Raw genomic sequence first — 11,338 nt, 5'->3', positions numbered from 1 at the left:
TTCCCGAGATTTGTTCTTGGACAAAACGATGCCACAATTGTTGGACTTATTAAAAAATTCAAAATGGGCACCCAACGCTGGTTTAAATAACAGTTAGTGCGGGAAACTTTCGCCACTGAGATTGAAAAAGCTTACCAGCCAGCTTTTTCTGGCGGCGCTTTCAATGAATGTCCCGCATAGTAAAAGTGGTGGTGCTGTCGCTGTCGCTGTCTCAGTCTCCGTGTCTCTGTCGCTATGTTGTTTGTGTGGGTCTCCGTCCGCTCTCTGGATACGAAACTGCAGCATTACTGTAAATTGTGATAATTGATTTCAATTTATTCTATGCCGTCGGCACCGTGTGTGCGCCGTAGTCGACGACGATGTTTGAATCAAAAGCAAAACATCGCGCGCGTCGTGCAGTTGCGGACTCCACTACAGTCGCAGGAACTGAAAAGGAAGCGAGCAAGATGCTGCTATGCCGGGCCTGCCTGGTGCTACTTCGTACCGAGGATGTGTCCTACGACCTATGCAGCGAGAAAGGCTTGGCGACCAAATACTTTGCCTGCACCGGTGGCGACCCGGACATGCACATTCAGACGAAGGAAGAGGAACAACTGGTAACGCAGCAGCTGGTGCTGAAAAGCATCTGCGAATGTTGCTACCAGTTGGTGCAGAAATTCCATGACTTTCAACGCATGTGCGAAGAGTCCTCCAGGAACTTTGAGAAGCTGCTGGCGGTGGTAAACTCTCAGGATACCGTCCATAACTCCATCCAGGAGCAAGATGTAACCAACACAACTAGCTCCATTCTGCCAGAATATGATACTCTTTCGGAAGGCATACAATGCGATGGGGAGGAAGCGACACCCGCAGAATCAATCGAAGATATTGTGAGTTTTCATGCACACTATACATACATACATATAAAGTATACATATGTGCTCGATATAAAAGGTTTGTGTGCTCCAATCTAATCACAATCATTGCTTAGTTTGGTTGCCTAGCGCCGAAAGCAGGCGTGTGTCGGGGACTCTATTTTTGATTATAGTTGAGAAGCGAATCAGTTAAGAGATAACTTACTATCAAAAGGGGGCTAGTTTTATAATAAATAGTATGATATCAGTGCCGTTAATTCAATCTGGCTTCACACAACAGGTACGGTGTGACCCCCGGAGACTATTTAATCTGAATTCAGTAGGACTTCCGGCAGAAACAGCAAGTGCAATCACAGCCAGCTTTAGACCATGTTATATTCTGGATATTCAGGCACTCCTACTTGTAGGATAATTGAATAGATAATTGCTTATTGCTTATCCTTATGCTTTACATAAGGAAATGACAATGAACAGCTTGTACATATTGTTTGGCTTGTTTTAAGATGAGTATATCTCCGCCAGTGTTTCTATCGATCCCACAGAAACGATAAGATTAGGCAAGTTAGCTGATAGAAAAACGTTAGGGGGGTTAGTTTCTGGTTTCCTCCACCGAAAGCTATAGTCAGGGTGTGAAAATTGTTAATTAAGACGGATATGGGCGCACGCACACATTATGTATAGCATGTACAATCATCAATCGTAATAAAGAGCTCAGATTTCAATTGAATTGACTAAATAAATTCGTATCTCTTTAATTTCAGGAGGAAGTGTACATTATTGAGGATGAAAGTGCAAAGAAAAATCTTGGAAGGGAGAAGATTCCCATATCGTCAAGGCAAAATGTGCCCGGGCAACGCAAACAGGGACTGAGATATACGCTTAACTGCAGCAAATGCAATCGGGGCTTCTACAAAATCGCATCGCTCGAGGCACATATGAAGAAACACGATGGCATAGCTCCTCACACGTGCGTGCACTGCGGCAGGAGCTACGCAAGAGCAAACCTCCTTGAATCACACCTGCGCGAGAAGCACTTGGGCTCCACTCAGAGCATAACTTATCCGTGTCCCAGGTGCGATAAGGTCTACAGAGCTTCGCGCAGTCTGAACTACCACTTCAAGAGGGAACACAAAAGTCAACAGAAGCAGGAGCCCCCAGCCTCTATGCACATGTGCGACAGGTGTGGGAAATCGTATGCGCGAAAGGCGAACCTTGCACGCCACCAATGGGTGCACAGGAGCATGGATGAGCGCCGTCACGTGTGCCAGTTCTGTGGCCAGCGCTTCTACACGAAGCAAAACATGGTGGATCACCTGCAGCGACGACATACCAGCAGCAAGAGTCTATTGCGGTGCAAGAAATGCGGACGCATCTTCCGGTCTCGAGCGGCCCTGGCCGTACACCGTACAAAAAAGCATTCGAGTGCCACCACCGGTGGTGCACGGCAGAAACAGGATCGATCCTTAGCTCAGATCGTTAGGGAATAAGTAGTTAGTATTTTGTTGTTTTATTTATGTGTGGTTTTCAATAACTTTCAAGCCAACTCAACTAGTTACAATGATTTTCGAATTACTAAAAATTTATTATTATTACATTTAGGTAGATGGAAAATAAAGGCCTGCATAGAATAATCTTGAGAAATACTTGCACGATGAGTGAGTAGGTGTTTTCGGGGAGAGTTGTTTTTTAAAATTAGCTAACATTCACATCATTGCCGGCGCAGCATAACCGCATTAATCAAATCAAGTACAATATGTAAGTCGGGTGGTATCGATTGATTTGCTATGCTTGCATATCTCAAAATCATGTATAAAAACAATTAACTAAAATTTACGCTTAAGCTTAAAAAACGGACAGATTTAAAATTACATCATTACCATACCATGACACATTCATAAATCAGTAATTTGTTTGAAAAAATAATAATAATAAACATCATCCGAATATCTGATCTGATCTGTTCTTTCTCTGTCTCTGTCTCTATCAATGACAATGCACATTTGCCAAACAAAAATCGTCAGAAACTATATGAAGGGAGTGGGTTTGTGGTTTGTGTACTATGTGGGGTCAGAGTGGGAGATGAATGGAGGAGTCGCTTGCACTATATGTAAATAAATACGCCGCAATATGAGCATAGGATGAGAGGTAGCGGATCCAGTATGGGACCGCTACGAGGCGCCACAACCATTGTGACGGATATCTGCTTAGGTGTCCTTGTGTTTCTCGTAGAAGGCGTCCAAGTATTTTTTGTACTCCTTCTGGTCGTTCCACATCATCGCGGCCTGCGCATTCAGTGGACTCTCGTTGTTTGGCTCTCCCAGCAGTGACTGTATGGACAGCAGTATGGTGCGAACATCATACAGGGCCGACCACTTGTCTTTCAATATGTCCAGACAAATGGATCCTTGCAAATCGACGTTGGGATGAAAGCAAGATGTCAGGAACTTCACCACTGGCGCCGCATACGGATAAGAGTTGGGAAAGTCCAGAGACAGCCGGTACGTCTGCCCAGCGTAGACAGTGTTCAATGGTCCAGCAATGGTGCCGACCCACTTGAAGATGTTCTCGCCATCCGGAAAGGCTGAGATTCCCTTCTCGTTGGCCATCATCAGGTTCATTAGTTCTTTGTGCAGTCTATACGATGCGATGCATAAGAAGAATATGGCCAGGTCAGTTGGCATCACCATCACTGCATTTACGTGGACAGAATTGGCGCCTTACCTTTTGCTCACGGCATGATTGTCTTTCACTGGCATCGAGTCATCGGTGTGTTTGGTGCTGCCTCCAGATCCGCCGCTCTGTTCGGGGCTGATGTTCTGTTCCATTGCGTTGCGATGTGTATCTAGTGTTTGGCTTTACTGATTTTATTCAAATACAAATTTAGTTGCACGGCCAGAATACGCTTCCTTTTTATTTCAGTTTCAGTTTATTATATATTTTCGTTTTGCACTTGTGTGTGTTCGACTATGACTTTAAAACAGTACAGTAGATGACAGTGTTGGTTTGGGCGTGCACAGGGTTGTATTATGATTCAATCGGACGAGTGACAGCTGGTACAACAACGCACACTACTCGTTGCTCACATATGTGTATGTATGTATGTACATAAATATTACATACATATGTACATATATGTAGATGCAAAGTGTATTATTTACATATAATCAAATCAACAATATTAGCCGCTGGCAATGGATGAAAACAGCCTGATCTACGGGTTGGAGTTGCAGGCTCGTGCCCTCACGCCCCAGTACGGCGAAAGCAATGAGGTTAGCTTTTTTATTGCCACAAACTCCCTGAAGCCCACCAATCAGCTGCATTTGATTTCCTACGACGAGCAGCAGGCTTCCATACAGGCCAAGGTAACTGCATACGTACATATTTAAAGCGTATTTAAACGATCCAAACTATGTTTACAGGTGTTTGAGCACGCACTGGGCGAGGTTTGGAAGCTAAACAGTTGTCCACATGACTCCCGCCTGCTGGCATCTGTCTACAATGTCCAAAAGGGGGCACAGGTCCTGGCGCATGCAGCACTTTTAACGCTACCGGAGGATTTGAGCCTGCCTGACGGGGAGGAACTGAAATCGGAATACCTTCCTTGGGGACAGGTGGAAGTTTTGGACACAGAAGCCTATGGCGAACGCGTCAAAACAGTTGAATTTCATCCCAGCCAGGAGCAGACACTTGCCTGCGTGGTGGAAAACAAAGTGACGGTTATGCAGCGCGCAGAAGCCTCCACCCGCGTGGTGGCCGATGTGGCCAGCTCAGGCAGTACCAAGCAAACCTTTACCACCGGCAAATGGTCGCATCATCACCAGGGCCACCAGTTCCTCGCCTTGCACGACTGCAGCCTTAGTGCATACGATGTGCGCGACACACAGCACTGCGCGTGGAGCATTTGCGATGCCCACAGCCAGATGGTGCGCGACTTGGACTGCAATCCGAATAAGCAGTGCCACCTAGTGACGGGTGGGGACGACGGCTACCTCCGGATATGGGACTGCCGTATGCCCAAGGCGCCAGTTTTTGAGCGGAGTGATCACTCGCACTGGGTGTGGTCGGTCCGCTTCAACACATTCCATGACCAACTGGTCCTATCCAGCTCCAGTGATTGCAAGGTCCTCCTCACATGCGCGGGCTCTGTTAGCTCGGAGACGCAGGCCCAGGCTGGCCTAGATGAGGCGAACTTTGGTGGCGTGGAAACTGAGGAGCGGCACAAAGTGCTGTCGGATGGCCTACTTCAGACATTCGACCAGCACGAGGACTCTGTGTACTGTGCCGAATGGAGCAATGTGGACCCATGGATCTTTGCATCTTTGAGCTACGATGGTCGGGTAATAGTCTCAAAGGTACCAAAGCAGTATAAGTATCAGATTATATTTTAAGTTATTTGTATTATCTAAATGCAATGCCCAGTGGGGCATTTAAAGCGAATTGAAGGTAAAAATAAATCGCTTAGCCTGTGTCCTCCGATGTACAATCGGAAGAGTCATTGGGATTCGCAGTCTCTACGGAACAGACCCGCTTAATGAGTTCGTTTTCAATCTCTACGGTGCCGTTGTCCACAGCCTCCTCCATCTGAACATACTCAATGGTCGCTTCACTTTTCTTGGGCCCCGGGGCAACAGTGGATGCTGGGGCCTTGACAGCCGGTGCAACCGTTTCCACAGGATTCTTGGCGCTCGAGTCGGTATCGTCTTCAGCCTCCTCGGCGAGACTGCTTCGCTGCGGCTGGACGTCTGCGTATATGGCGGGATACTGCTGCTGCAGCTTCTGTTTTATAACTCTGATCTTTCGAAATATATAGTCCAGATCCTTTTTCATTTCGTTCAGACACTTTACGTGACGTTTGAAATCCTCATTGGCGTTTTTCAAACGGCTCTGGGACAGGGCATTGCAATTGAGCAGCATCTCATTGGTTTTCTCGAAACGCTGCAGCCTAAGGGGGATATATTCAAGACATTAAAGACTCTTAAAATTTAATAAAATACTTACATTTGCTTCTGAGCACGTATCATCGTCTCCACATCGCCCTGATTGACCATTCCAGCCAAATTCTGAATGAACGCCTCGGCAGCGGTGTTACCAAATCCCGTGTAGGACTCCAAGTCCGGTGTTGCATCGTCTGATTGGTTCGGATCCTGACTGTAAATGTGGCTCATGTTTCCTATTTGTCCGAATCAGAATCACCTTCTGGACTATGTCGATGTGAGTTTCTGTGGTCTAAACTCTGCTGCTTTACTGTGATGGCTTCAATTCCGATTATCTGTGAGGTCCATGCAATCAAAACCGATATCTTCTGTTGTTGCTATCAGTTTCAAATTGTTTATAATTCTTTGTTTATGTCATTTTTTTTTTTTTTTTGGTATTTAATCGCTGCTGCGAAATTGTATGGTCGCACGACGATGAGTCCGGTACTTCATTTCGATGATGGGGCTGTCGATATTTTCTTGTCTATCGATGGTTGTTAATGAGACCATGCATGGTGTTGCATTGGTATATTCTTATAATTTAAACAATATGATGCTTAGTTTAAAGTGTGGACGTATGTAAGAGTTTAAAAAAATAGTAGTGAAATGGATTGATGTGTATGTGAAGGTGTAGATGTGTAAGGCAACAGAAGGTTGCCTCAGAAAGTAGGAAAAACAGAAGGTTGCTCCTCAAGGTGACTTCCGTTGGCACCGCGTTAACCCGACCTGAATATAATCCAGTGTGTTTCGATTCACAACTCCAAATTAGCCTCATTAATAAAGTTGGCCAATTCTCTAAAAAAAAGAGGCTCCTTTGTGAGCAATAGCTCCTTAAGATCTTTAAAGCGATGAAAAATTTTATATTTTTTCCTGATAATAGCAGGCAGGAGAAGATTTCATGTTCCGCATTGTCGAGAACGTTGCAAACTTCGCAAATGTTGGTGTTTCTGGCTTTGATTTTGTGTAAAAAAACGTTATCATAGGTTCGATTAATTAACAGTCTATTTATGACCTTTATGTTTTTTGCACTCCAGTCGAGAGCCCAGTGCCATGGTTTGACTGGAATTTCATTGTAAATTGACGCAAAATAAATTCCTTTGGTTTTTGATATTTCCTTGTACTCATTGTTCCAATCCGTCTGAACTTTTATTTTAACTTTTCTTATTACTTCATCGAATGTTAGGGGTATATTAAATAGTTTGCCTACATTAGTGGCTGATTTGGCTAGTATATCAGTCTTTTCATTAATGGCAATGTTCTTGTGACCGGGTATCCAGTGCACAATAAAGTTGCTCGTGAAGGAATTGTCCATGTTGAGATGGATTTCGTCTGTCAAGTATGAATTTGATTCATTTCTCTTCAGAGCCTTTAAGGCGCCTTGACTACACTGGTCAACACGATTTTTCCTCAAGGAACAAAACCAACTTTTTATTAAAGATTTGGGGCTTAGAAATGGTTTGATGATCTTTTCTATGGCAGAAAAATACCAGACTTCAAAAATTCTTCAAAAAAAAGTTCTGCCATAGAAAAAAAACCATAATTCTTTAAAAAAATTTAAAGCCCCATATCTATCAGATAAAGTCGGTTTGGATCCTTGAGGAAAAAAAAGTTCGGTTTTGTCGAGTAGTGTAACATTAGCGAGTAGGATCGGATGTGAACTCGCTGTGGATGTGGCTGGACTCTCCTCATCGTTCTCTTTGCGGGAAGCATTATCGTTTGCGGTATTTGGAACTGCATCCTGTATCCTGTATGTAATACATACATATCTACATACATATGAATGTACCATTGCAGTGCTGTAAGATGTCAAAAAATAAATAACGCAATTTATATCGGATGTCAAATAGTTTGGCATTTTAGCCCCTGACAAGTTCTGCCACACATTTTTGTTCTGCCGGCGTCTTGCGATTTCGGTTTGGAATTAATTTTTGTTTTTTAATATTAAAATGAAGCTCGCTCCAACTGTAAAGTTGAACAATGGGTACGAAATGCCTATATTGGGACTGGGAACGTACCAGGTAAGCTGGGTATTTGTAACTATTACTTTTTCTAGTTGGGAGGGAAGAAATGGCGCGCTGCCATATCTTTATTGCTGCATTTGGCACATTGTACCATTTAGTTAAAGAAATCACGTTGTGAGAATGCTGTGCGCTATGCTCTAGAGGCGGGCTATCGGCTTATAGACACCGCGTACCTGTATCGCAATGAAGGGCTGATCGGGAAAGTTCTTAAAGGTCTAATAAGTAAGAGGAAAATACAGCGCAGTGAGGTGTTTCTGGTTACAAAGGTACGTAGGTATAGGATGCAGTCGAATCTGTGTGTGTAAATGGTTCCCCCCACAGCTTGGGACATCTACCACGAGCCCGAGCGGGTGCGCTACGCGTGTGAGCTGCAATTGAAGCTGCTCGGCGTTGACTACATCGATCTGTACCTGATGCACTCGCCCGTTGGTGTGAAATATGTCACGGACGACGATCTAATGCCGCATGAAGGCGACAAATTGTGCACAAAGTGAGTTCTGGGCTGCCCTCCTTCCTTCGAGCCGATTCTAATCTGGTGGATGCTCCCTTTCGTAGTGCCGTGGACTTTGTGGACACCTACAAGAGCATGGAGAGACTTGTCGACCTGGGACTAGTGCGAAGCCTTGGCGTGTCCAACTTTAATATTCTCCAATTGGAAAGACTGTGGCAGAGCTGTCGTGTCAAGCCAGCGGCGCTGCAGATAGAGTGTCACCCGGAATTGATTCAAATGCCATTGATGGAGTTTTGTAAGGCTCGCGACATCGCTGTAGTTGCCTACTCGCCTCTGGGTCGTCCCAAATCCTGCCGAGCCTTGCCCTCATTCTACACAGATGCTCATGTGCTGGCTATCGCACATAAATATGGCAAGACGCCTGCACAATTGGCACTCAGATATTTGGTATAATTAGCAGATAACTAAAACAAAGCTTCGTGATTGCTAACTAGTATAATTGTACCACAGATAGACATTGGCACGCTACCCATACCGAAGGCGGCTCAGGAGTTGCACATTTCCGAAAATCTGGATATCTTTGATTTCTGCCTCACGCCGCTGGAACTCCAGCAGCTGGGAAAACTCAATCGAGGGCTGCGCATCTGGAAGTTTGTGAAAGCAATAGATCATCAGCACTATCCATATGAGCACTCACCTTTGTAATGTAATAAATTCTCGTTCTGCTCAAAGTTGATCGTGCCTTTCTTGGGCCAAACGCCTTTGCTCTGCGGCATATGCTCGGATGTTGTTTTGATGGGTGAATTCACGCGACTCCGCTCGATCCACTGTAGTCAGGCTGAAACGTACGCGCCCTCTTCTTAGGAAGCGCACTATTGCATTCCATATGCGCCGCACAAAGCACATTTCAGCTACCTGTTGATTAATGGTAAAATCTCTGCTGTTTACTTGCAGTCAATTGACGGGGAAGGAACGGCTGCTATTAAGCATGCGATCGATATTGGCTACCGTCATATAGATACCGCATACTTCTACGAAAACGAGGTCGAAGTGGGCAGAGCCATACGGGACAGAATTGCTAATGGAGTTGTCAAGCGCGAGGACATTTTCCTCGTCACAAAGGTGTGTAGATTGCGAGATTCGGAAATAATTCAAAAATCCCATTTTATGTGGTCTAATGATGTTACAGCTATGGAATTCACACCACAATCCGGGCCACGTTGAGCCTATTTGTCGCAAGCAGCTGAGAATCTTAGGCCTGGACTACATCGATCTGTATTTGATGCATATGCCAGTTGGGTATAAGTATATAGACGAGGAGACTCTGATGCCCATAGATATCAATGGAAAACTCGAGCTAACCGACATTGACTACTTGGACACGTACAAGGCCATGGAGAAACTTGTGGAGCAGGGACTGGTGCGCAGCATTGGCGTGTCCAACTTCAACAGCGAACAGTTGGCGCGTATTCTGGCCAACTGCACGATCAAGCCTGTCACCAATCAGGTGGAGTGCTCCCCAGGGCTTAACCAGAAGCCTTTGACAGCCTTCTGCAAGAAGCATGGCATCACCCTCACGGCCTACTCTCCCTTGGGGCGTCCAAAGCCCGACGCTCAGAAGCCGGACTATATCTATTCGCCAGATGTTGTGGCCATAGCGAAAAAGTACGGCAAGACTACGCCTCAGATAGTTCTTCGCTATTTGGTAATAATCTGCATTAATCTTACAACTTGCAACTCGCATTAATTCAATTGTTTATTTTGTGACAGATCGATTTGGGTACCATACCCATCCCAAAGTCGTCCAATACTAACCGTGTAACTGAGAACTTCGACATCTTCGATTTTGAGCTGACTCCCGAGGAGATGGCTGTGCTCGATGGATTCAACAGCGGCGAGCGTTTGGTGCCACTTAATTTAATTAAGGCCCAGAATCACAAGTACTATCCGTTTGCCATTGAGTTTTAAATTTCAACCAAGTGCCAAAAGATAAAATAAAACAACTACATACGATTATAAAAACATAATTCGGTTTAACTGACAACTTTTTAAGTGCACAACTACTTTTATTGTATGCTTGATCATCCTAAATGTTAATTTTATGCCAAGGTCAGGGAGCATAGATCTTTTGCCATAGCACCTGCCGACTTCCAAGCTGACAGCTAGCTGAAAACCTATAAGTAAATAAATCCTAGAGCGAAGATGAAATTCGAATGTTATTCTATATACATAGAATAAACAGGGAGTGGGAAAAGTCTATATCGATTTGGCTGTGGCTGCTGTTCCAAGATTTTAGACTTTGTGGGGCCGGAAATGATTTGATAGCTTGGATTATATAAAAGTAATAATGATTATGATTGCCTTGGGTAGCACTGGCGTAGAGTCATTAATGTATGGCCAGAATTGTGTATATTATGGTATATTATGGTAATCGCTGGATCGAACTAAATTGGATATATATTCGGCAATATTCATGTGCAAGTTATTAGATGCGCCAAGATCCGAAATGATGCATGAAAATGTTTTTACACCCATTACCATTACGGATGAGTAATTATTTGTGGATTATTCGGTACACTGTGTAATCTACTTCCTAGGGGTATTCAGGCTGACGTCACCGCATCAGCATCCAGGTGATAAAAGATAATGAAAACAAAACACGCGCTGAATGAATATTTTTGGTACTTTGCCTCTGAACCCAATGGCACTTTGCGGCTTGTCTTAGGGGAAGATTCTTAGCCCCATTTCGTGCTTTCAGTAGAAGTAATGTTAGAACTTTGTGTTAGCTTTTAACTTAAAGATCTCTGTCATAAAAGAAACTTGGGGGGCCAAGAATACAAAGGCTCTTACATGAAGCTAGCTAGTCCCTCTTCATGGGACGGATGCTGAGATTACGTTGGTTCCACCAAAAGCGCAATATGCTGCCGCGCCGCGACAGCGTTTCGGTTCGGTTCGGCTTGGCTTGGCTTGGCTTGGCTGGACTCACCACTCAAACTCCGACTCAAGCGACAATTGAGTGGAAACGGCAACGGCGAAAGA

General features: G+C 44.6%; 5 protein-coding genes across 6 annotated transcripts; 3 read left to right on the top strand and 2 right to left on the bottom strand.

The window, feature by feature from the left end:
• The first annotated feature begins 240 nt into the window (after positions 1-240).
• On the top strand, positions 241-2,889 carry LOC111076026 (zinc finger protein 771). Its single transcript, XM_022369605.2, has 2 exons — positions 241-869; positions 1,616-2,889. Exons 1-2 carry the CDS (start codon positions 360-362, stop codon positions 2,339-2,341), a joined length of 1,236 nt encoding a protein of 411 aa, XP_022225297.2. The 5' UTR covers positions 241-359; the 3' UTR covers positions 2,342-2,889.
• LOC111076029 (ubiquitin-conjugating enzyme E2 C) lies at positions 2,346-3,851 on the bottom strand. Its single transcript, XM_022369608.2, has 2 exons — positions 3,576-3,851; positions 2,346-3,488 (listed from the first exon to the last, which is right to left on the bottom strand). The coding sequence occupies exons 1-2, from the start codon at positions 3,677-3,679 to the stop codon at positions 3,059-3,061; spliced, it is 534 nt and encodes a 177-aa protein (XP_022225300.1). The 5' UTR covers positions 3,680-3,851; the 3' UTR covers positions 2,346-3,058.
• Positions 3,852-3,953: 102 nt separating this feature from the next.
• LOC111076027 (EARP-interacting protein homolog) lies at positions 3,954-5,377 on the top strand. Its single transcript, XM_022369606.2, has 2 exons — positions 3,954-4,216; positions 4,274-5,377. Exons 1-2 carry the CDS (start codon positions 4,046-4,048, stop codon positions 5,240-5,242), a joined length of 1,140 nt encoding a protein of 379 aa, XP_022225298.2. The 5' UTR covers positions 3,954-4,045; the 3' UTR covers positions 5,243-5,377.
• On the bottom strand, positions 5,215-6,251 carry LOC111076028 (kxDL motif-containing protein CG10681). Its single transcript, XM_022369607.2, has 2 exons — positions 5,853-6,251; positions 5,215-5,796 (listed from the first exon to the last, which is right to left on the bottom strand). The coding sequence occupies exons 1-2, from the start codon at positions 6,017-6,019 to the stop codon at positions 5,313-5,315; spliced, it is 651 nt and encodes a 216-aa protein (XP_022225299.1). The 5' UTR covers positions 6,020-6,251; the 3' UTR covers positions 5,215-5,312.
• Positions 6,252-7,665: 1,414 nt separating this feature from the next.
• LOC111076036 (1,5-anhydro-D-fructose reductase) lies at positions 7,666-10,321 on the top strand. Of its 2 annotated transcripts, XM_041592201.1 has the most exons (5): positions 7,666-7,845; positions 7,947-8,118; positions 8,170-8,338; positions 8,404-8,746; positions 8,810-9,230. In XM_041592201.1, the coding sequence occupies exons 1-5, from the start codon at positions 7,774-7,776 to the stop codon at positions 9,002-9,004; spliced, it is 951 nt and encodes a 316-aa protein (XP_041448135.1). In that variant the 5' UTR covers positions 7,666-7,773; the 3' UTR covers positions 9,005-9,230. The 2 variants fall into 2 exon arrangements, with proteins under 2 accessions (XP_041448135.1, XP_022225312.2); XM_022369620.2 differs by lacking the exons at positions 7,947-8,118; positions 8,170-8,338; positions 8,404-8,746; positions 8,810-9,230 and adding exons at positions 9,254-9,421; positions 9,489-10,004; positions 10,070-10,321 and having other exon boundaries at positions 7,702-7,845.
• The last annotated feature ends 1,017 nt before the right edge of the window (positions 10,322-11,338 follow it).

Source organism: Drosophila obscura, unplaced genomic scaffold, assembly GCF_018151105.1.
Source record: "Drosophila obscura isolate BZ-5 IFL unplaced genomic scaffold, ASM1815110v1 contig_170, whole genome shotgun sequence".
NCBI lineage: Eukaryota > Metazoa > Arthropoda > Insecta > Diptera > Drosophilidae > Drosophila > Drosophila obscura.
This window is presented reverse-complemented; position numbering and strand designations above follow the sequence as displayed.